The sequence below is a fragment of the Coptis chinensis genome, chromosome 3, assembly GCF_015680905.1.
Source record: "Coptis chinensis isolate HL-2020 chromosome 3, ASM1568090v1, whole genome shotgun sequence".
Taxonomy (NCBI): Eukaryota; Viridiplantae; Streptophyta; class Magnoliopsida; order Ranunculales; family Ranunculaceae; genus Coptis; species Coptis chinensis.
The window spans coordinates 75,422,002-75,445,401 of NC_141458.1; the positions used below are offsets into that span (position 1 = coordinate 75,422,002).

At 37.5% G+C, this 23,400-nt stretch overlaps 1 protein-coding gene across 1 annotated transcript; it reads right to left on the reverse strand.

Annotated features, from left to right (window-relative positions):
* Positions 1 to 7,172: 7,172 nt before the first annotated feature.
* LOC147510825 (protein FAR-RED IMPAIRED RESPONSE 1-like) lies at positions 7,173 to 8,946 on the reverse strand. The gene is made up of 2 exons (XM_086598259.1): positions 8,534 to 8,946; positions 7,173 to 8,313 (listed from the first exon to the last, which is right to left on the reverse strand). The coding sequence occupies exons 1-2, from the start codon at positions 8,944 to 8,946 to the stop codon at positions 7,173 to 7,175; spliced, it is 1,554 nt and encodes a 517-aa protein (XP_086454385.1).
* Positions 8,947 to 23,400: the final 14,454 nt, after the last annotated feature.

The following is a 23,400-nucleotide window of genomic DNA, read 5'->3' on the forward strand; positions in this document are numbered from 1 at the left end:
ATGACATATTCTTTCAAATTGAATACTCCTTTAAAGAAAAATCTCTCCTCGAGATAGTTTACCTTTTACTTTTTTTCTTAAAGTTAAATTATCTAGTGGGATTTATTTACAATTGTGTTTATAATGGTTACCTCTTAATGGATAACCACATTTATAAAATCATTTTGGACTCACATTGAGTTAAAGGGTACTAGTCGTCAAATCTACTACTGTAAAAGTTGGTAGTGAGATGCATTTCCTAGTGTTAAATCTGCTGCTTAGTTAATTGATTATCCAATTCTGAATAAATTTTCACCTCAGCACTTATGAAATTTGAATTCATTAAAAATTTAACTCACATTGAAAAGGATACATGTGTGACCTATATGAAGTAGGACGCATGGACACATCTAATTGGAAAGTAGTATTATTCTTCAGTTACACCGCTAATTATATATGGGGCTCAAAACCTTACAAAGCGTCTCCTTACATTTAAATAACTATAAAAATAGCATATCATAGAACTCTATATTAATTGATTATTTTCTTAGTCTTTCGGGGTATAGAAGAAACAGGTTTTCGGGCTACCATCCCTACATGTGAAAAAAAGAAAGCCACAGGTCACTTGGATAAGATTTTATGCTCCTAGCCCCTCTTTTTGACCCTCAAAATTACAACCTTGAAAAGACGATAATACTCATTTTCATTAAACACAAATCTACTTTTCTCAAAACAACAATGCAGAAACACAGCACTGGCTGCACTGCATAAATGCAAAACCGATCCCAAATCTAGTTTTCTCACAAAACTCAGTTCAATTAACCCAAATTTCAACATGAGAAAATGTGAAAAAAATATCGTTTCCGACGATTTGTGAAAACAAACACAAACTCTACTTGAAAAAAAAACACAACAACATAGATGTTGTAGTGTCAAATCCCATGCAACATGAGTTTTGGGTCAAATGCAACATTGAGTGTTGCACTAAAAACAATATTGTAGATGACCATGAGGTTTAATTGATAATGTTCGTTTGAGTTCGGAGGGTTGTTTTCCACGGCAACATGGATGGTGCATTATAAAAACCAATGAAAAAACTCATGTTGAAGTGGAAATTGGTTAAAACAAGCTATGAAAGAACCAGGTTTTGGGTTTAATCTCCCTGGTTCATAAACAACCTACATAAAAAACCCCTCACTACGGACTAACCCATAAAAACCCCATATTTTTTAAAAACAACCGAACTGACTAAAATACCCCCACACATAATGGACCCATGAAACCTAGATCTCAAATTTCTCTCTTCTCTCTTTCTTCTCGCCGCCTCCTCTCTTCTTGCAAACCCTAGATATCCTGCTGAACTAAATTCACACAGTTGATAAGATGGCAAAACAACCCAAAAAGAAGAGAGAAACAACCAACAAAACAAAGAAATCAAAAGTTTCAAAAGAAGATGCTCCAGTGAGAATGAAACGAGTGGTTCAATCACAAACAACAAGGAAGAAAGCAACAACCGATAAAAAGATGAAATCTAAGGTGAGAATCATATATATTTATTTTTTAAAATTTGTTTGTAAATACGAATTTTTTATGAGAATTTCTATTTTTATATATTCAAATACTTAATTTATTATATAAATTTGCATTTTATATATATGATGAATTTGTGAATTACATATATAGCTTCATATATAAATTCGTATTTAAGCATATTCTAAGTTGTCTAAAATTGAGTTTAGTTGATACTCTGTAGTTGATCTGATATGAAGTTTACACTCTGCAGTTGATATGAAGATTTGAATATATGAGCAAACTAGATTAGTTTAGACTCCTCCATTTTGTTGTTGATGACTTGATGGATTCTTGTAATGGTAAACATGATGCAGAATGTTATGTCGTTGTCCTATTATGAGAATTACTATTTTCATATGTGAATATTAAATGTCTTAGCTTAATTTATTGTGTAAATTTGTATTTTCATATATGAATTCGTATTTTCACAAGTGAATTTGTATTTACATATTGTAAATTTGTATTGCAATGGGATGTAAAATCTACTAGTTCTAACAAGCTATTTTGTTATTCTGCGTTGCTAATGCTAAAACTTGTGCAAGATTTTAAGGGAAGAATTAGGGATGTTCATATCACCAAGATGAAAAAAACTCCTTTTGACAATCTTTTTATGGTTTTTGTTGATGGAAATGTGGATAATAATATGTTAGAGAAACCAAGCCACATCATCATAAAGTTGTTAGGCAGTTGGTGTAAGGAGAGACATAAGTTTAAGATAGGAAATCAGTTTGTGTCTTTATGTCCATCTGACGTAGCTGTAACCTTTGGTCTTCCCATGATGGGGAAAGTTGTTATTTTTTAGTCAGGAATGAGAATGGACGAAGCTATTTATGGATTATCGTTCCTATTGAGACGTTTCTGCGGTGTTAACAAGATAACAACAACGGTTGTAAAATAAATCTTAAACCAGATTGTAGACTCAACAAACCGTACAGATATTGAAGATGTGGTGAGACTACTCGTTATTTTTCTAGTGATGACAATATTTGTAAGTAGTGGTGCGAGTGGAATAGTTTGGTCCTTCGCAAAGCATGTTGAGGCTTTTGAAGCTATGTGGAGTGTGTCATGGGCAACCTCAGTTCACTAAGAACTAATTGAAAAAATTCAGAAGTGGGATAGCAGTAGTCCGTTCAAAATTTCAAGATGCATCATTCAGCTTTTGGTAAAATACTTACATTGTCTGCAAATTCATATTTTCATATGTAAGTTTAGTTTGTTTTCACATATGTGTAGTCATATTTTCATAGCCTATATCACCTGTCAAGTGTATGAAAATATATATGAAAATCTATATTTGCATATGAAGATTGGTTTTTGCATATGTATATTCATATTTTCATATCCAATGCAAATGTCATGTGTTCTTAAGATACTGACATTACATTGTCTACAAATTCATATTTTCATATGTAAGTTTGTTTTCACATATGCATAGTCATATTTTCATAGCCTATATCACCTGTTAGGTATAAGAAAATATATATGAAAATAGGATTTTACATATGTATATTCATGTTTACATATCCAATGCAGATGTCATATGTCGGAAAAAGATGTCTATGAAAATGTTGCTAATACAAATTCACATGTTATGTGCAGTACTTTTTGTGTGAGCATGCAAAACTTTGTGAACCAGTACACAAGACATGTTTCCTACGGATTACAAAGTGGTCGATGGAACGACTAGTGGAGAAAGTACCAAAAATTTTCAAGCTAGAAAATGTTCCCAAAAGCGACATCACAGTAAGATTGGAACTGACTGAGGAAAAGAAAGAGGTGTTATACCTTGAACACCACCAAAGTGAAGCTGAAAGCTTGAGAAGGGAAAATGCTGAGTTGAAGTGGGAGAATGAAGAGTTGAGGAAACTTAATATAGAGTTAAGGGGTGAACTTGGTAGACTAACAAGAATAGTTTGTGAAGAGAGTCGAGAATATATGTTTGAAAATCATGAACATATATAGTGAGTTCTATGGGGAGGAGAACATGGGAGATGTAGATTCGGTTGAAAGGGGAGGAGATGGTGGTTTGGTTGAAAGGGGAGGATATGTAGATATGGTTGAAGAGGGAGGAGATGAAGATCTGGTTGAAGGGGTAGAGAACAAAGGATATGTGGGTTTGGTTGAAGAGGAGGGCAAAGGAGAGTCTGAGTTGTCTGAGAAAGTGTTTGCTGAAAAGGAGAACATTGGAGAGACTGAGTTGTCTGAGAAAGAGTTGGCATGAAAAAGAGAAAAGAGAGACATGTGAAGAAGAAAAGAAAGGAGAGGCAGATGAAGAAGAAGAATCCGGGTTTGATGGAAAGGAGGAAAGTAAAGAGACAAGGTCAGATGAAGAGGAGGAGGATGAAAAAGGTGAGGGAGAACCTAACTCGACGTTTAAGAAAGTGAAGGAAAGGGAGCGGATGAAGAAAACATCAACGATATATGAGTTCGGAAATATTAATAAGCAAACAAGGAATACTAAAGTTGTTGAAATTAAATTGGATGATGAACTGGTGATTGATGTAGATGATTTCGAGACTCCACCACCACGCGTGGGAATGCCTATGTCAAAACCACATCCAAACAAGTTGTGGAGTCTACTTGATAAAGAGAAGTTGTCATTGGTGGAAAAAAATTTCAAAAAAGCAAATCAGAAGTGAAATTTATTTTTTATAAGTATATGTAAGTTTTTCTTATCGTTTATGTAGTTGCACTAAAGTGTTTGATCGTGTATGCATGTTGCAGTACAATTGCGTGGATGGACATCCAAATGCATTTGAAAATACAGGGGGAACACTTGAACCACATGATGTTGAACTTCTTCGTCAGTGATAAGGGGTATATTTTGATTACTCAAATCTTTTGAAATGAAAAAACTTACAATTTAGTAATTTTTCTTACTGTTTATGGTAGATAATTGATTAGTACATGCACTTCCAACTCCCCAAGGAAGTGGAGAAGCTAATTGGATGTTCTCCACCAAAGTGTCTCCATTTCTCATCATTTGCATGGGTAAGCATCTTTCATGTAATTTTTACTGAAGTTGAATCACAAAATCTATGAAGATGTTGTTCTTATTTGTTGTAGTTGGTTTTAAGAGATAACCAGAAACAAGGCATGAACGTCTATGTCACAGATGTCCTAAAATAGTTGGACAACAAGGTTGCCCATCTGTTTTTCATCATAAAAAGTCCCAAGTTAAGAAAGTACAAAGATGGTCATCACTGGACTTTGCTTCATGTTGATACTTTGAATTGGGAATGGACGCACTATGACTATTTAAGGCCAAGGAACTACAAGAAGAAGAAATACATTTCGTTAGAAGATGCTGAAATTTTGGTAAGTGAAAATTTATGATTTGGGCTTGTTTGGTTTTCAGTATTGCAATCAGTACATTTTTTAGATCACTTTAAGTTACTATGTAAATTTAAGTTTGCATACGCCAATTACTATGTAAATATAGATTTACACATATATGACTATGTAAAAATACATTTACATAGTCAGGTGTTGGGCAATCTTTTGGTAATTTAAATACTATTCATTTTTTGTTCATTCTAATTGAATTTAATGCATCAAAAGAGGATGGTGGAAGCTATTAGATGTAGGTGTCGGGAGCTAAAATTGCTAAATGTGGATTTGATGAAAGATATCAAAGGTGGAGCATGCCCACAACAAGGAGCATCGTAAGAGCTTAACTTTCCGAATTTAGCAATCTTTTTTTTTTATCTCTTATCTCTTATCTGAAATTTCTTCTTTTTTTGCATTTTCAGTTCAGATTGTGGATTCTTCGTCATTATGTTTGTGAAGGCTATAATATGTGGAAACGCTATCCAAGATATTATGTTAGAAGCCACGAGACAATTGAGGGTTGACCTGATATATGAGATTGTAGCAAGTCAACAAGAAAAATGGGAACCAAAAGAAGAATGCAAGAAATAATGAGTTGGTTTTTTGTTTAATCATGTGTTAGTGGATTATATTTGTTAGAATTCTAGATGTAAAAAGGTTAATTTGGGTTAATGTGTTGGTGGTAAATGATGTAATGGGAATCTCCTTTATATTTTTCAGTTGGTTTATCTATCTTTGCAACTTACATATGTAATGCAAGAAATGATTGTCAGTTTATCAGATTTATATAGCTATGTTGCATGTTAGAAAAAAGTCAGTGAAAATTCATATTTGCATATGTAAGTTGACTTACATAGCTTGTGCAGGTGTCACATACTCACATATCAGAAAAAGTCTATGCAAATTCATATTTGTATGTGTAAATTTGTATTTGCATATGTCAAGTTACTATGTAAATATAGATTTACATATATTCTGTCAGGTGTTGGGCAATTTTACTTCTCAAAGGTTACTGTGTAAATATATATATAGCCCCGCTCACAGATGGACATCCGTAAAATGGACTTAACAAAAAAGTGAAATTTCACGAAATATACTCACGAAGGGTTTCAACATATTTCTCTTCCATTCCTCTCACCTATATATCTTTATATCAATTAACGGGAAAAAAAATCTTTATATCATATCTCCAAACATAACGTCCTCCCCTGGTTTTCTCTTTCTCTCTCATGTGGTTCGTCTTTTCTCCATTTCTACTAGCAAAACCAATGGACTCTATCCCTTTCCCGAAAGCAAAAGCAGCGTGACTCTCAATTTTCAATTTGTCTATATTCCGGATCTCAAATTTCTGGATCTACTAGCAAAAGCAATTTCCAATGTCTCTGTGGTTGATTATTGAATTGGTTTTGAGTATTGTTTACTTGGATTTGCACATACTCAATTTGGGGTTTGTGGAATTGTGGTTTTTATTGCAACAATTCTATTTCAATTGTGAATTTCTTTTGTCCATTTGAGCTCTCGACAAATCCTGGACAGCAGAACTTAATTTACCTTGGTTTCAATTTCCTACTTCTCAAACAAATTGGTGGTGCTTTGGTGAAGTCAGACATGCAGTGTTGTATCTTGGGTGATTGTTGGTAAAGCCATTAGCCTTTTGCTTCAACATATTGGTGCCACTGTGTATATTATCCAGTACTACAAAGCAACTCTACTCTGCCTATCCTAAGAAGAGAATGTTGAATTGGTTTCTTTTCAAGATGCTTGGTTTCGTCATGTACTGCTTGAGCTTAAAGAACAAGAGATATAGTTGGTGCTTATTGCTTTTCTTATGTATTTGAAGATGAATTTGTGACTGGGAGAGCATATTTTTTTTCTTGATCTTTTTGTAAGTTTAACCTGTATGGAGTAGATTTTAATGTCTATAGTGTCATTTTACAATTTGCAAAGCTTTATAAATAAATGCCATTTTTACTTTTCTCATATTTACTTTTGCAATTCTGACTTTGTCTGTACCATACATATAAATAAACAATTAAAAATGCTTATTTTACCCGAAGAAGAAGATGAATAAGAATCATCATTTGTGCTAGAGTCCAGAGTTCCGTCCTTGTTGGACAATGAATTTTTTTCACTGCAATTAAATTATGATAAGAAAGAATATGTGAATACTTTTTTTTTTTTTTTTTTTTTTTTTTTTTTTAAATTGCTTTTCTTACCCATTCTTAAGCTGCGGACAATTCCTTTTATCGTGTGACACTCCAACCTTGTTATAACCATTGCACCGTCTCCTTTTATATTTTTGTGTTTTTTTTTAGTGCTTTATCTTTATCTCTTTTAAGTCTTTTTCCAAATCCTTTTGGCTTTGCTTGACTCGGTTCATGATAATTAATTGCCAAATTAGAACTTCTCGCTCCAGTAGAAACTCCTACACTTGTATCATAACCAAACGCTTGACTACTTTTCTCATGTGGTGCTGCTACACTTGTACCACAATCAATCAACTTACTAATTTTTTCAAGTGCACCACTTAAAGCATCTGTAAACACTTTAGTTGCTTCGTCACTTTCGAGGGATTTATCAACTACAAGTGTTGACATTTGAATCAATTCATTCTCCTTCATGATGTATAATTTATCATCTTGAACCTCCATTCCACCATCATCAATGACTGCCCCTGACTTTGCAATTTTACACCATCTCTTCAAAATGTATTGATTCAGCAACTTATCAAAATCATGCATCTTATTCAAATAAGCTAAAATATGCCTACAAGGGACCCCTAAGCTCTCAAACTTTTTACAAGTGCATGAAGCAAAATCTATATCTTTTTTATAAGAAATTTCCTGCACTCTAGACTTTTCGTCCGCCATTTTTCTATGAACCTTATAAATGCAACACTTCTCATTCTCACTAACAAGTACAAATCTATAATTCAAGCTCTTCCATAACTCATCTTGAAATTTAAAAAAAAACTCATGCGTATAAACATCAACCATGTGTACCAAAAAGCTATGGGTCATTTTCATTTTTGGTTTCTCAATCATATCTTTGTTATCTGCTATTAATTCTTCATGACGTTGGCGCACAAGTCCCCTACTAAACTGAACTATAAAATCTACCAAAGAATTTTCTTTTGAAACATACATTTTGAAAAATGAATGAGCGCTTTCCGCTCGTTGACTACTTGACATACCTGCAGAGAAGATGTGATTCACATGTGCGGGCACCCATTGTGATCGGATTTCATACATCGACTCCAGCCACTTGTTCTCATGTAAACCACTCCTTTGAAGAATATCATTCCATTTCAAGTCAAACTCATCTTTCATCTCAGGTCCCCATATGCAATTTGAAAACTCGGTGTAGTACTCACTATATATAACTAAATCTATTTTCTTCGAAAATTTCATCAGTATGTGCCAACTGCAGTACCTGTTGACAGAGTACCCAAAGCTTCACTATGTAAAACAAATAAATAAAAAATAACATCCACAAATAAATTATATAAACAAAAATAATAATAATAAGAAAAAACCTGTGAAAAGTAGTTGGAAGAGTTTGAGAAATGGCTTTTGTCATTGTTGGATCTTGATATGTAATAATCATTTTTGGATGATCGCCTGGCATAGCTTCTAAAAATTGGTTGAACTACCAAACAAATAATTCTGTGGTCTCATCACATAAAAATGAACAAGCAAAAACAACTGTCTGACCATGATTATTAACCCCAAACAGTGGTGCAAGAATCAATCCATACCTATTAGTGTTGTACGTAGTATCAAAGATAACAACATCACCATAAAATTTGTATGCTCGTCTTGAGGTCGCATCAGCCGAAAAACATCGAGTAATTCTCTGTTCATCGTCTGTCTCAATTTTAAAAGTGAAAGAAGGATTCCTCCCTTTTTCCAATTTTAAAAACTCGTGAAACATTTCTCCATCATGGTCTTTCATCTCTTTATGCTTGTCCCTTTCCTGGTTATTTAAATCTTTCTGTATAAAACCAATATTTTCTATCCCTTCGGACTGAACTCCAAGAAGACTGAACTGTTGATGTTGTGGCATGTTTACCATGCTAAGTTGTTGCGTTAAGCATTTTTGGGCACGAGAAACACCATGGTGAGATCTTAGAAGATGTACTCAAAGTAACGGGTGAGAATGCCCTTCAACGAATAAACTAACAACAAATGTACCAGAATTTTTCACCACAGCAACTTTTGTTTTACAATGCTCCGACGCCTTTTCGTATCAACGTCCGCTATTTCTAAACTTTTTACTTGCTTGTAACACACGTATTCCTTTCTTACACATTCACCATCTCTCTTCCTATCAAACCAACTACGAACACTGAATCCAGCGACTTTGGCATATGTAATGTAAACTGTGGACATCATCAAGTGAGTCAAACTATTTTCCTATTCTAGGTTTGGCATCATTTTATACTTGGGGATTGTAAACTTGATTAGGTTTCCCACCTACACTCTCACTCTCAATTTTGAAATCCTCATCTTCCATCTCAATGTAACCTAAAAAAAAGAAAAGAAAATAAGAAGGTATATCAAACACAAGTTCAAATAAGTGCTATGCAACGTTAAACAATATATATCTTTTTTTAATTACGGATACTTGATAGTATAAATAAATACAGTACTAGTAACACTTCAAAATGATTAAAATTATACGACACTAAATATTACTAGGGAATAACCAACTAAACCAAAAAAGTATTTTAGTTAGTGTGGGTGTGTAGGGGATCTTATCTTGTGCACCATACCCAATGAAGACAAACACTTGAGAAGGTGACTACGGAACCCAAAATTCTACTAATGGAATATCCGGGATGAGTCTATGGCGGAGAGGCCCTGAGATTTGGGAACACAGAGTATTAGAAACTTTTGGAAAATTCCCCATTCTTGTAATAGTCCAATTATTAACTGTATGTACCTTTTTATTTTTTCTGCATAGCCAAGGGGCAATGATGTTGGCAAGTTCTGATTCCAACTCTCATGTCAGGAGAAACAACTACAAGTCTCCTCTCCACCATGGCTCACGTATTTGAAAAACATACAACATAATGAAATAGTGAAAAGATGTATAACCATTGATACTAGAGCTAATCTTTAAAACACAAATACAGCACTGACACATTTTCAGATATACACAGGGACCCATCCACCAAGCTCAGAAAAAATTTTCTCATTGTTGTTTCATGGTGTCAATCTCCTCAACACTTAAACTTAATCATCCTTTATTAGTTGATACAGTTACTCTCTTTTGATATTGTAAATTAAAATATTATATCCTAGTTGAGTTCAAATAAAAGATACAGCAACACGTGAAGAATTAAATCAAACAATTCATAATTAAATCAATAAACCAGTAGCTAGTTATTCTAACGTGACAACCTTTTGTTCTTCACTGTTTTCAATATTGAACTATGTAACCAAGCTACTGGCATAACCCGCAAAGACCCACTAATGTGTGAACTTGAAACTAGTAACTACTAAAGCAAGCACAAACAATGATGACTAGTTGCTTTCTTTGAAGATGCAACAATGGATACTGATGTTAGCAAAAAAAAAAAAAAACTAAACTTACGTGTAATCGAGATTTGCAAAGCTTGTATGTGTAAAGTCGGTCGAGTTTTTTGTTTAGGCTTATAAGATGACAAAGAGAGAAAAGAGAAACCCTTTTATAGAGAAAGAGAGTACCAGGAGGGAGAGAGTCGTGGTAATATTGAGAGAGAATAGGAGAGAGGGAATAGGAGTGAGGTTTGGGGTTTTCTAAAACCCTTTGTGAGTATATTTCGTGAAATTTCACTTATATATATATATATATATATATATATATATACGGTTTGTCTAGGGTGCCACTCTTAGAGTGCCACCCTTATCTCACTCTTCATTTGAGCCGTCCGATCTCGCCCTCTAGATCTCAAGATCTAATTCACCAAATTTACCGATATTTACCGATATTTCGATATTTCATCATCTTCTCTAAAAAAAAAAAAAAACCATCTTCACCAATACTCTACACACCGATCTAACCAAAAAAAAAACCGAAATTAAATTTCTCTCTCTCTACGGCTCGGCTCTCTCGGCTTCTTCTTCTCATCATTTGGCAATTAGGTTTCTTCACTTGGTTTCTTCTTCTCTGACAGGTATCATTTGGCACTTCAACTATAGTCCACATTTGGTTATGGTGCTTGCCTATTAATAATGCTTTAATTGACACTTGGATTGTCATTATACCATAAAACCTTGAATTTTGATTTAATTTAGGTTGCTATGATTATAGTTATGATTAATACCCTCGTTTAAAGACGGCGACAATTTCGGTGGACTCTGTCGTATTCTGTCAGAGTTCGGTGAACTCTGTCGTATTCTTCATGCCGTATTCTGTCAGAGTTTTGAACTCTGTCAGAGTTCGGTGAACTCTATCAGAGTTTTGAACTCTTTCAGAGTTTTGAACTCTGTCAGAGTTCGTTGAAGTAGCATATTCGGTAAACTCTGTCAGAGTTCGGTGAACTCTGTCAAAGTTTTGAACTTTCGTATTCGTCTCGAAGTTCGTTAACTCTGTCGTATTCTTCATGCCGTGATTACGTATTTTGAACTCGTCGAGTTTTGAACTCTGTCGAGTTCGTGAACTTCGTCGTATTCTTCATGCCGTGATTCTGCCGAGTTTTGAACTCGCTCAAGAGTTCGTGAACTCTGTCGAGTTCGGTGAACTCTGAATTCTTCTTCATGCCGTGATTCGGCCGAGTTTCGGTGAACTCGTCGTATTCTTCATGCCAGATTACGTCCGAGTTTTTGAACTCTGTCGAGTTCTTCATGCCGCATATATTCGAGTTTTGAACTCTCGCCGAGTTTTGAACTGAAGTAGCATATTCGGTGAACTCGTCGAGTTTTGAACTTCACGTATTCTTCTTCATGCCGTATTACGTCGGTGAACTCTGTCAGAGTTCGGTGAACTCTGTCGTATTCTTCATGTCGTATTCTGGCCGAGTTTTGAACTCTGTCAGAGTTCGGTGAACTCTATCAGAGTTTTGAACTCTTTCAGAGTTTTGAACTCTGTCAGAGTTCGTTGAAGTAGCATATTCGGTGAACTCGTGAACTGAACGATTCGAACGGAGTTCAAAACTCTTCGAGTTCGGTGAACTCGTCGTATTCTTCATGCCATATTCTCGTCGAGTTTTGAACTCGTCGGGAGTTCGATGAACTCTATCGAGTTTTGAACTCTTCGAGTTTTGAACTCGTGTCGAGTTCGTTGAAGTAGCATATTCGGTGAACTCTGTCAGAGTTTTGAACTCGTCGTGATACATCGAGTTCAAAACTCTTTCGAGTTCGGTGAACTCTGTCGTATTCTTCATGCCGATGATACGTCGAGTTTTGAACTCGCCGAGTTCGATGAACTCTATCGAGTTTTGAACTCTGTCGAGTTTTGTTGAAGTAGCATATTCGGTAAACTCTGTCAGAGTTCGGTGAACTCTGTCAAAGTTTTGAACTCTGTCGTATTCTGTCAGAGTTCGGTTAACTCTGTCGTATTCTTCATGCCGTGATACGTCGAGTTTTGAACTCTGTCGAGTTCGGTGAAGTATCATATTCGGTGAACTTTGGTATTTGTCGAGTTTTGAACTTCTGTCATATTCTTCATGCGTCATGATTCGTCAGAGTTCGAGTTGAACTAACATATTCGGTGAACTTTGTCGAGTTTTGAACTCTGTCGAGTTGATGAACTAGCATATTCGGTGAACTCGTCCGAGTTTTGAACTCGGCGAGTTCGGATAAGTAGCATATTTGGTTAACTCTGTCGAGTTTCGATGTGTTTAAGTTATTTACACCGTTTATGTACATTGGGATTTTTGGTATTTAAGTTATTTATATTTTTAATTTTTTCGATTTATAGAAATGGAGACGAGAGACATCAATCAATATCGAAGAAGGCGTGGTTGGGTCTTCGCCTACTAAAACCCCTGCTCAAGGCACGCAAACATTAGCTTGCTCCTTATATAGGAATGACTTTTACAAGTATTGACGAGGCAAAAACTTATTACAAAGAGTATGGTCAACAAGAGGGGATTTGAGACTCGTGTTCGGACGACTTCTAAGCAACAAAATCAGGTGGATTTGGTTAGTGGTTGTTTACTGGTTTGCTCACGTGAAGGGGTTAAGACTCCTAAGAGAGATGAAGTCCGATCAAGAAATACATCAACTATCCGGTGTGGTTGCCAAGCTAGAATTAAGTATTAAAAGAAAAGAATGCATGAAGAGATATATGAGGTCAGCGTTGCTCATAATGACCATAGTCACGGTCTGGTGACCCCATCGAAGAGAATTTGCATGAAAACTAACAAACATATGCCTGAAAGCGCGAAGTGCTTGACCGAGATATTTAGTGATAACAGTTTATCTGTTGGGAAAGTGGCATCTGTTTTCCATGGAGAGGAAGTTGGGTTTACACAGAAAGATTGTTGGAACCATTATTATGGTTTGACCCGGAAAGATGCCTAAAGAAGGTGATGCAACCTGCCGTCTTTGCAATATTTTATCGCGAAGAAGAGTCTTTGAGGATCCCGGTTCTATTACGCTATTGATTTAGATGAAAATGGGACTGCGGTGAACTTTTTCTGGGTTCATGGGAGGTCTCGATGCCAGTATGAATATTTCGGAGATGTTGTGTCTTTTGATACCACATATCGTACCAATGCATATTCCATGCCTTTTGCCCCTTTTTCTGGAGTCAACCATCATTATCAGTCGATTCAGTTTGGTTGCGCATTGTTGCTTGATGAGACAGAAGATACATTCATATGGCTATTTAAGGCCTGGCTTGCAGCCATGGGTGGTCGTGCGCCAACTGCAATCATCACTGACCAGGATAGAGCGATGACTGCAGCCATTGCCAAAGTGTTTCCTAATACTCGTCATCGTTACTGTCTTTGGCATATTATGCAGAAATTCCAAGAGAAGATGTCATTTACCAAATTTGAGACATTGGTAACTGAGTTGAAGAACACTATTTCTTTTTCGTATAGGATTGTTGATTTTGAGAGAAGATGGTGTACAATCATTGAGAAGTATGAGTTGTCTGAAAATCCTTGGTTGACAGAGATATATTCAATGCGGGAGAAATGGGTTCCTTGTTATCTCAGTGGCACCTTTTTCTTTGTATGCACCACGGGTCGAAGTGAATCGATGAATGCTCATTATGACCAGTTTGTCAATTCGACGACTACGCTTATGCAGTTTGTACATGGTAATGAGAAGTCTTTGACTTTGCTTGCTAGGAAAGAAAGAGATTCTGATTACCGCACCGAGCATAGTTCACGGATTGTGCCTAACGATGCTTTCATCCTTATGCATGCCGCGAAGGTCTATACGATCTCAATATTCAATAAATTTAAAGAGCAACTAGAAAAGGCAAAGATGGAGTACAAAATTGATGGGGAACAAATTGACAGGTATGGAACCGGAAGCTACATGGTGAAATGGAGAGACCCGCTGAAGAATTCAGTTTGGAGAGTGAGTTTCGATAGAGGAACCTTAGAGGGAGACTGCGAATGCAAGTACTTTCAGTTTATGGGTTTGCTTTGTGGTCATATCTTAAAGGTTTTTATGCGATACGAGATTGAAGAGATTCCAAACCATTTTAGATTGACGCGGTGGATGCAAAAAGTCTAACACTTATAGAGCGGAGTTTGATCTTTGGATTTGTGGTCGGAATGTCTCAAATGAACCTTTGAGAGTGGCTCATTCTATCAAGGTTGCTTCTCAAGTGGCTTCACGATCGTCGCATACTTTTGAGGGTTATTCATATTTTATTGAAAAGATTGGTGAAATGGCTATTGAAATTTCAAAGTTTAATGAGACTTCCTACAAAGGAGACGCTTGAGAAGTTCGCCTCGAGCCTCCATTCGCAGAGCCTCCATTCGCGAGCCTTGATACCTTCGGTTAATACATCACGTGGTTTTTATTTGAATGTTTAATTTGATATAAATTTAGTGTTTAATTCGGTGTTTAATTTGATATAAATATTTATTTTAATTCGGTCTTTATTTCAGCTATTGATTTTGAATCCCAACATTTCTCAAACAAAAGGGAGGGGAAGAAGAAAAAGCGGATAGATGGAAATCCCCCAAAGAGATAGCCCTAAACAATTCAGGAAGAAAGTGTCACAGATGTGGACAGATTGCTAACCATGACTCGAGAAATTGTCCGGAGAAAAATAATACGTAATCTGTCGATTGTAAGTATAGATTTATTCAAAACTCTTTGATTCTAAATGTTCACTAGTTCTAATGATATTTTTATCTGCGCGTCATGGACTTCATTGATGTCTGGACTTGTTAAGAGTGGTTTAGATATGGCAGCCTTGTTAGAGTTTTATCAAGTGTTGTTAAGTTGAACTGTGTCGAGGGTTGTGTTCCATTGCATCATTCCATTGGATAGTATCTAATGTTGTCTGCTAGCTAGGCTCTAGATAGGAAACATCATAATGATAGACCGGTGCTTTTTTTGATAACTTCTTTCTCCCTTTTTATTTTCAAATTTTAATATTGCTGGTTTAGACTGAGTTCTAATCTCATTGATATTGTAGAAAAGAGAAGTATGGCTCAAGGAGAAATGGAGAATCTGGAGGCAAAGCTTTGCTTTAGGTAAAAATCTTGCCTACTCATCGTTTCGTTTCCAGCCCCTCGACTTTGCATCAATCGATCTTGATCTTTTCATCATTCTCTGCGGTTATGTTTCTTCACTCTGAGTTCCACAAGATGCCACAATATCACCGCCACCTTGACTATGCACCATTCAAGAAAGTCGCCAAAATTGAGTTATTAACTATAACGGGAGAAATTGTCGTGAAAAGAGCGAGAAGAAGCGAAGTGTTGAAAGAAGGTGGAGAAGTTGAAGAGAGCTGAAACTTGGAGTGAAAGGCTTGAACAAGCCAAAGCTAGGTCTTGAGCAGGCTATACTTGTTGCTAATTCATTCTGATGTGTGCTTAAATGTTGTAATCTGAAACAATAATATTTGGGATTGCATAAAGCATTTTGATGTGCTTATTATAAATGTTCTTGTTGTTACCTGGCGTGCCCACTTGCAATTTTGTTCCGTAAGTTGATATGATGTATTGATGCAGATACTATACCACCAGTATAATGCCAACGTTTGTCAACAACAAATTTACCTCAACTCATATGATCATCAATGAACATCAACACAAACAAACCAAACTGATAAATTGCCAAAACATCAACATCAACGATATGGACTTAGTACGGCGATATCGTTTGGATTTGAATTTGGATAAAAAAATGGCGTGTCTGTTTGGACTTTGTCCCAAACGGCATGGCCACACCGTTTGGCCTTAGTACCAAACGGTGTGGCCATGCCGTTTGGGACAAAGTCCAAACAGACACTCTATTTTTTTGCAAGTTCAAAGTCCAAACGACATGGCCAGACCGTTGGGCCTTAGTCTCAAACGGCATGGCCACACCGTTTGGAATTAAGGCCAAACGGTGTGGCCATGCCGTTTGGACTTTGAACTTGCAAAAAAAATGGTTTGTCTGTTTGGACTTTGTCCCAAACGGCATGGACGAACCGTTTGGACTTTGTCCCAAACGGCATGGCCACACCGTTTGGTACTAAGGCCAAACGGTGTGTCCATGCCGTTTGGGACAAAGTCCAAACGGTTCGGCCATGCCGTTTGGGACAAAGTCCAAACAGACAAACCATTTTTTTGCAAGTTCAAAGTCCAAACGGCATGGCCACACCGTTTGGACTTTGTCCCAAACGGCATGGCCACACCGTTTGTCCTTAGTACCAAACGGTGTGGCCATGCCGTTTGGGACAAAGTCCAAACGGTGTGGCCATGCCGTTTGGGACAAAGTCCAATAGAACGCGCCTTTTTTGCAAGTTCAAAGTCCAAACGGGCATGGCGGACCGTTTGGCCTTAGTCTCAAACCGGCATGGCCACACCGTTTGGTACTAAGGACAAACGGTGTGGCCATGCCGTTTGGACTTTGAACTTGCAAAAAAATGGTGTGTCTGTTTGGACTTTGTCCCAAACGGCATGGCCAGACCGTTTGGACTTTGTCCAAAACGGCCTGGCCACACCGTTTGGAACTAAGGCCAAACGGTGTGGCCATGCCGTTTTGGACAAAGTCCAAACGGTCTGGCCATGCCGTTTGGGACAAAGTCCAAACAGACACGCCATTTTTTGACGCAAGTTCGAAGTCCAAACAGAACCGCCCATTTTTGACGCAAGTTCGAAGTCCAAAAGTCCACCGCGCCATGCCGTTTTCTAATGCAAGTTCAAGTCCAAACGACCGCGACACGCCATGGCGCAAGTTCAATTGCTAGATTACTACATTGCTGTAAGCATTTCAACCCGATCAAGCAATGTATGGCTCATGCTCGCTAAGATACGAAATTAGACAACCAATTTGTATACAAGCATTACTTTGTTATAATGCTTGTATACAACCAATCGATGGTTGTAATATTAAATGTTCCATTTAATATAATTGTAGCTAATTTACTCGGTATAGCCGGTATAAGCGTTATAGGACACATTTCTCTCTTTGAAAATTACCTCTTACGAATATACTAAATAAGCCCGGGTGAGAATGCCAAGCTTTCCGGATCATAATTTCAAGATGGTGACTGTTATGCTATCAAGGTCTTACTCTTATTCCTTGCCAATCTTATTAATGAATTCATCACATGAACAAGGTTGATAATGCCCCGAATCCTATACATCAGCCGCCACTCTGTCGGTTTAATCACCCGAGAGATTGTGGGCGAGAAAGCATATATGGAAACATACATCCACGTAGAAATAATTCAGTTATAAGACCATCGAATCCATGGGATTACAAAAACGAAGGAAGAATTGTACTTCCATTATTTCAAAGTAAAACATATGAGTCCACAAAACTGAAGTAAAAGCTGGATTATCATATTTTTACATATTGATCAAGAACATAAAACCATATGGAGGTATCGAAGTTACAAATGTCTTAACCCTTTTTCTTTGGTAATTTACACGAAAAGATAATCTTTGACAAAAACCGAAAATAATGACTTTCGACAAAGACCTCTATCACAATGACCTTTTCCCTACCAACTTTGACTTTCATTTCATCATGCTATTATTATACCGTCGAGAGCACCCCGACCGTGCAGTGCGCGACATCGCATCAATTTCATCACCGTCCTCCATTTCGAGCTACAAACAAAGATAACATAAAAATTCAAATTTCAAATGCAAAATCATGATTTCTAAGATTTTCATATATATGCCATTGTCCAAAAATATCAAACTCATAGTTTGGGAAATTACTTGCTCATGAGAAGTGGCGGTTTCACATTGAGTAGACTAACTACACTCTAGACCCCGAAAATACATTAAGTAATTCTTTGCATCATGAGAAACACCAGCTTGTTACATGACCTAATCAAGACTTAACACTATCATATTTAAGTGACTGCAATGACAATTTGCCAAACTAGCTATGTTTTCTAAGACCCTAGCAAGTCCTCAAACTTTGTCGTTATATGTCTACTAAGAAAAGATCCAACTAATGTGCGAAAGGTCGCGAAGTTCCTCCTTTTTAAGCATAAAACACTATTGTTGATGCCATTGAACAGTAGGGTGTCTATTTCAAACTCAAAAGTGGTGGTGCTAGAGATAACTAAATCATATGAAGTTAATAATCTCTATCTTTTCTCCAATTTTCCCTCTTCATATGTGTATTGTGTATGAGTTTTATCTATGTATATGCTTTCTTGGGGCCACAAGCTGCAATCCTATGCTCAACATTTTCAAGAGCAAAAATGAAGCAATTGACGATATACTAGGGAAGTGACTATATGGACACCTACATATAGGACAATGAGACTCTCCCATTCCACTCATTGCCCAATGGACACACCAAAACAAGATATATGGCCACAAGCTGCAATCCTATGCTCAACACACCAAAAACAAGATATATGGCCACTAAACCCTAAACCCTAAACTAACCAAACTCAACATACCTAAATCCTATGCTCCTTCACGATATCGTCCGCCAATGAACTTGCACGGGTCAAATTGTATGCCTCCATGAACTGGTTACGTGCATCCTCGGAATCGCATGATCCACCCAATTCACGGGGCCTTGATTGAGCAAGCGAGAAATTTCATCGGCGACGGGTCTTTGTCAAAATTAAAACACAAAACTACATTAGTATATACATTTACATTTATAAAATACCAAAACAAAACAAAACAAAACAAAAATTAACGTTGTAAGATATTAACTCACCAGATTATGATATGGAAGACTCTGTAGGGAGTAGTGACTAAGATGATTAGGGTTTATCATTCTCATATGACTATTGTTTTCGTTACCAACTCATGTATCTACTAACACACTCCCATGGATAAGGCGGAATGGGTCCGTTGTTGTCAAGTTGAATCAAGTGATTACGCCAATTACTCCATGGGAAGGCCTTGATATTAAATTTTACATCATACCCAAGGTCCGAAGTAGTTCGCGTCGAGCTCTTTGGTTTTGGGGGATCCGAGGGTACAAACTGCATATGACCCAACGACCGACAACCCTCGCAACATTATCTTTTTCGACATTATCAAGAAAGCATATAAATCCCTCGAAAAATGCTATTTCATCCACCGGCCGTGTAGCTCGGACTTCAACATAGGGATACCATTCAACTGTCAAATAGCATATGATCGAGGAAATTAATCATTAATCACATACTAATAATATTAATTAATAAATAAAACTATTTACATACAAAAATACTTACATCGGTACAAGTCATATTATCAATGGTGGCTCGGGTATACTTCAATGCACGGTTTGTTGTGCTAGCATAAAAAAGACCGAAGTAACTGAAAAGTACCTATTAGCCGCGGGACATGCTCAAATGATAGTCCTCATTTGGGTATGGCCTGAACAACTAAGGAAGTACTCATAAATCCATGCCTACATTAATATAGACACCGAAGTTAATATTGTAATAGATAGATAAAATTGACATTGAAAAGAAAAACAAAAAACTAATACACGTAGGAGAGTGAAATAGCACGAAACACCCTTCACCTTGGCACTTGTGGCAGTCCCAAGACCCTCAGACAAGTAAGCCCGTGAGGCTGCACCCCCACGCCGTAGTCTCGATCTCGGCAAATTTGAAAGCGATCTCGGATAACAAACGGGAACTGCAGTTCCAGACGTGTCGGTAAAGGCGGTACATCCAAAGAAAAATAACAGATAAGCTCTCACAGCAAACTGCACCTCTTTTTGGGTTGACGCCTTCTTCACAACAACCCCATTTTCATCACGTAAATCTTCATCTCTTACCTTCCCAGCAAACTGCTTCATCAAGAAATCCATCCTAACTTTGGAAGTGAACTTATTGGATTTCATCTCCGCATCTATCTTATCCATGGGTATGCCAAGATTTTTGTGGAGAAGTCTTTTTGTCTGTTCCAAGGTCAAATCAGTGTCCCCAGTCACTGCTTTGCCTCTGATCGGAACTCCTAAGAGTTGGGAAACATCGTCCAACGTGATTGTCATCTAAGCCCCGCGGCATATGAAACGCGTGTTGGTCTCTGGATGCCACCTCTCCAAACGCGAGAGACCAACACAGGATCCTGATGCCTGTATACACCTAAGACCAGAGCACATAAGCCGGTCCTTTGAAGCTCCACGTGAAAAGTAGAACAGTCTGAACACTCTCCTCTGATATCCCATTGTACCAACTTGTTGAGGTGCCCATGGCACTTCAACACCCCTCGCTCCGCCTAAAACAACAAAAACTTAGTATTAATGTATGCACAAGTTTAATAATACAAAATTTAAATACTAATAGACACTATATGATAATATTACCTGCCCTCCCAAACATCGCGAGCTCACGTGCCTTTGCATAGTCATACAATAGATGTGACACCACGAGGGCCACCTCCATAAACACCTCTCTCGAACTCCAAGTCATTGTTGGACTTTCTCACAATATTCAATGGAGATACAGTGCACGGGGACTTCAGGGGACTTCCTCGTCATCATCATCCTCCTCCTCCTCATCATCCTCCGCGTCCTCCTCATCCTCCGCGTCATCAACACCCTCTTCGTCATCTTCTTCATCATCACCTACAGCTACACTCTTCCCACGATCCATATTTACATCATCTACATCTACATCTTCATCTTCATCTAAATCTAAATCTAAATCTACATCTACATCTACATCTAAATCTACATCACTCATAATTGTTTGCTTTCTTCTCTTTTGATTTCCTAACTCTACACCACTTACTACATTACTGGGATCATCCGCTTTCCGATCCCCTCTACGGACTGATGCCGAGGTAGTTGTTGCCCTTTCTCTCTTTTTCTCATTCTTCACATTCAGATTCTTTGTTCGAGGCATTGCTACAAAATAAATAGGAGTTAAAAATAAGACATTCAACTAATTCAAATTGTTGCAATACCAACGTGAAAAAACAAAGAACGAAATAAGGCGGTGTGCATGCCAATCTATATCTAAGGTGTGCATGTATTTCTAGGCCATTTACCCGAGCTTGCTTGGCTTTCAAAATGGATTGAAGGGATAGACCTTCTTCTGTTAATCTTAGGTGTTTTTTGTTTAGTTGAGGAGGACTATAATGCAAAAATGATCAGAAATGACTGGGCTGGAAAGGGAGGAGAAAACAATTCAAATGGATAGCATGCCGAAAATGATCTACTATTATTATAAGAGGGGGCCGCCCTCTTTCTTAAGTTATAGCATCGTTTCGAATGGACAGAACGACAAGAGCTTGATTCCGACTCACTTACGTTTCGGATATGTCGGCAAGTCCAATACAGACAAAAAAGAAAGAAGTTGGACCCAAACCACCAATTAGCTTGCATTTCATCTCAAGAAAGATGAAATAAGCATTTACCTTTTTGCTTTGGCAAAGACTACTCGCATTCATGTAGACTTTTCTAGCTTTATTGCTGGCTCTAAGCCTACCACTTTGAAAACCTAACCTTCGTTCGATAGAGCTAACCCCTTTGATATGAAAGTTTTCCAACCCACCCGAGAGAGGAGAGCTAGGAACCTAAGGAAATAAATTCGAATTGGCTCTACATCATCATCCGAACTAAATAAGCTTCGGTCTTAATTTCAATTCTAATCCATATAGAATTAGAACCGGGCTATCCCATGATCGTGATTTGATCATCATTATAGGGCGTGAGAAACCACGCCTTATGACGAAAGGGGAGCATTATGTCCGATCAATACACCCGGTCTGGCGCTCTAATTCTAATAAAGGGTGCTATGGAAGAAATTAGGCACTAAACTGAGGTTTAGCGGTGCTTATCACTCAAGACGGCCAGACTCCAGTCGTCGGTTTACTGGAAGATATTCTGAAAAGCTTAGTGCAAGTGTCGACTACACGAGCATTCCCTTTACTCGGCGAGCTTTCTCAAGAAAAAGGAAATAACTACGACGGATAATCTTCGTTCGGACTACACGCCAGTCTTTTTCACCAAGAGCTTGTTCCGACACTTGGCGCATAAGGGAAGTACTTTGGAATGATTTGATTGGGACGCTAGTGAGTTAATGAGCACTGTTTGCATGGTTCCATCAACGCTTTTCTTGTGTGTTCTGAATCGAATTCATAATCTATAAAGCTATAAAGAAGAGATGCCCCGTAGAAGACTCCAGGCCACCGAAGCTAACAAAAGGCTAAGGATACCCATTTAGTTGTTTGTTCTTATGCCGACTAAAGCTAGCTGCGCCACAGCTTGAATCTCCCTAGAAATCCCCACTCGTAGCCCTTGACTTGGGTGTGTTAAGCATATTACTGGTTTCTTACCAAAGCCTTGGTTGGCTCAACTTTTTCTCTATCTCTAATTGCTAGACCAAAATCCCCACTTAAGCCTGCCTAGAATCTTGCTTCTGGGCTGCCCCTCTAGAGAAGTCGCTTTAAACCCCATCCCCCCTATAAGAGGTCGAATTGCTTGTACAGCTAACCCGCTACCTCTCAAAGAAATCTGAGTACTTAACATTTTCGATCCCATATCGAGGAAGTGAGCCAAAATGAGCCATCAATACAGTATAGAATATATAGGACTCCCTTCTTTTTTCAGCTTAGCCACGTCGACCGGATCAATCCACTTTAGCTCAAAACTCTAATAGAGTTCAAAACTCTGACAGAGTTCACCGAATATGTTAATTCACCGAACTCTGAGAGTTCAAAACTCTGACAGAATTCACCGAACTCTGACAGAATTTAAAACTCTGACAGAGTTCAAAACTCAACAAATTCACCTAACTCTAACCAGAATTTAGAACTCTGACAGAATTCAAAACTCGGCCAATTAAACTCGACAGAATTTAGAACTCGACGAAATTTAAAACTCGACAAAGTTCAAAACTCGACAGAATTTTAAAACTCGACAGAGTTCACCTAACTCCCATGCAATTTAGAACTCGACAAATTCAAAACTCGACAATTCACCG

Coding starts and splice junctions, on each gene's coding strand:
- LOC147510825 (XM_086598259.1), bottom strand. CDS start 8,946: ATGCCACAACATCAACAGTTCAGTCTTCTTGGAGTTCAGTCCGAAGGG. Junction 8,314..8,533: donor ACCACAGAATTATTTGTTTG/GTAGTTCAACCA, acceptor CTCTGTCAACAG/GTACTGCAGTTGGCACATAC.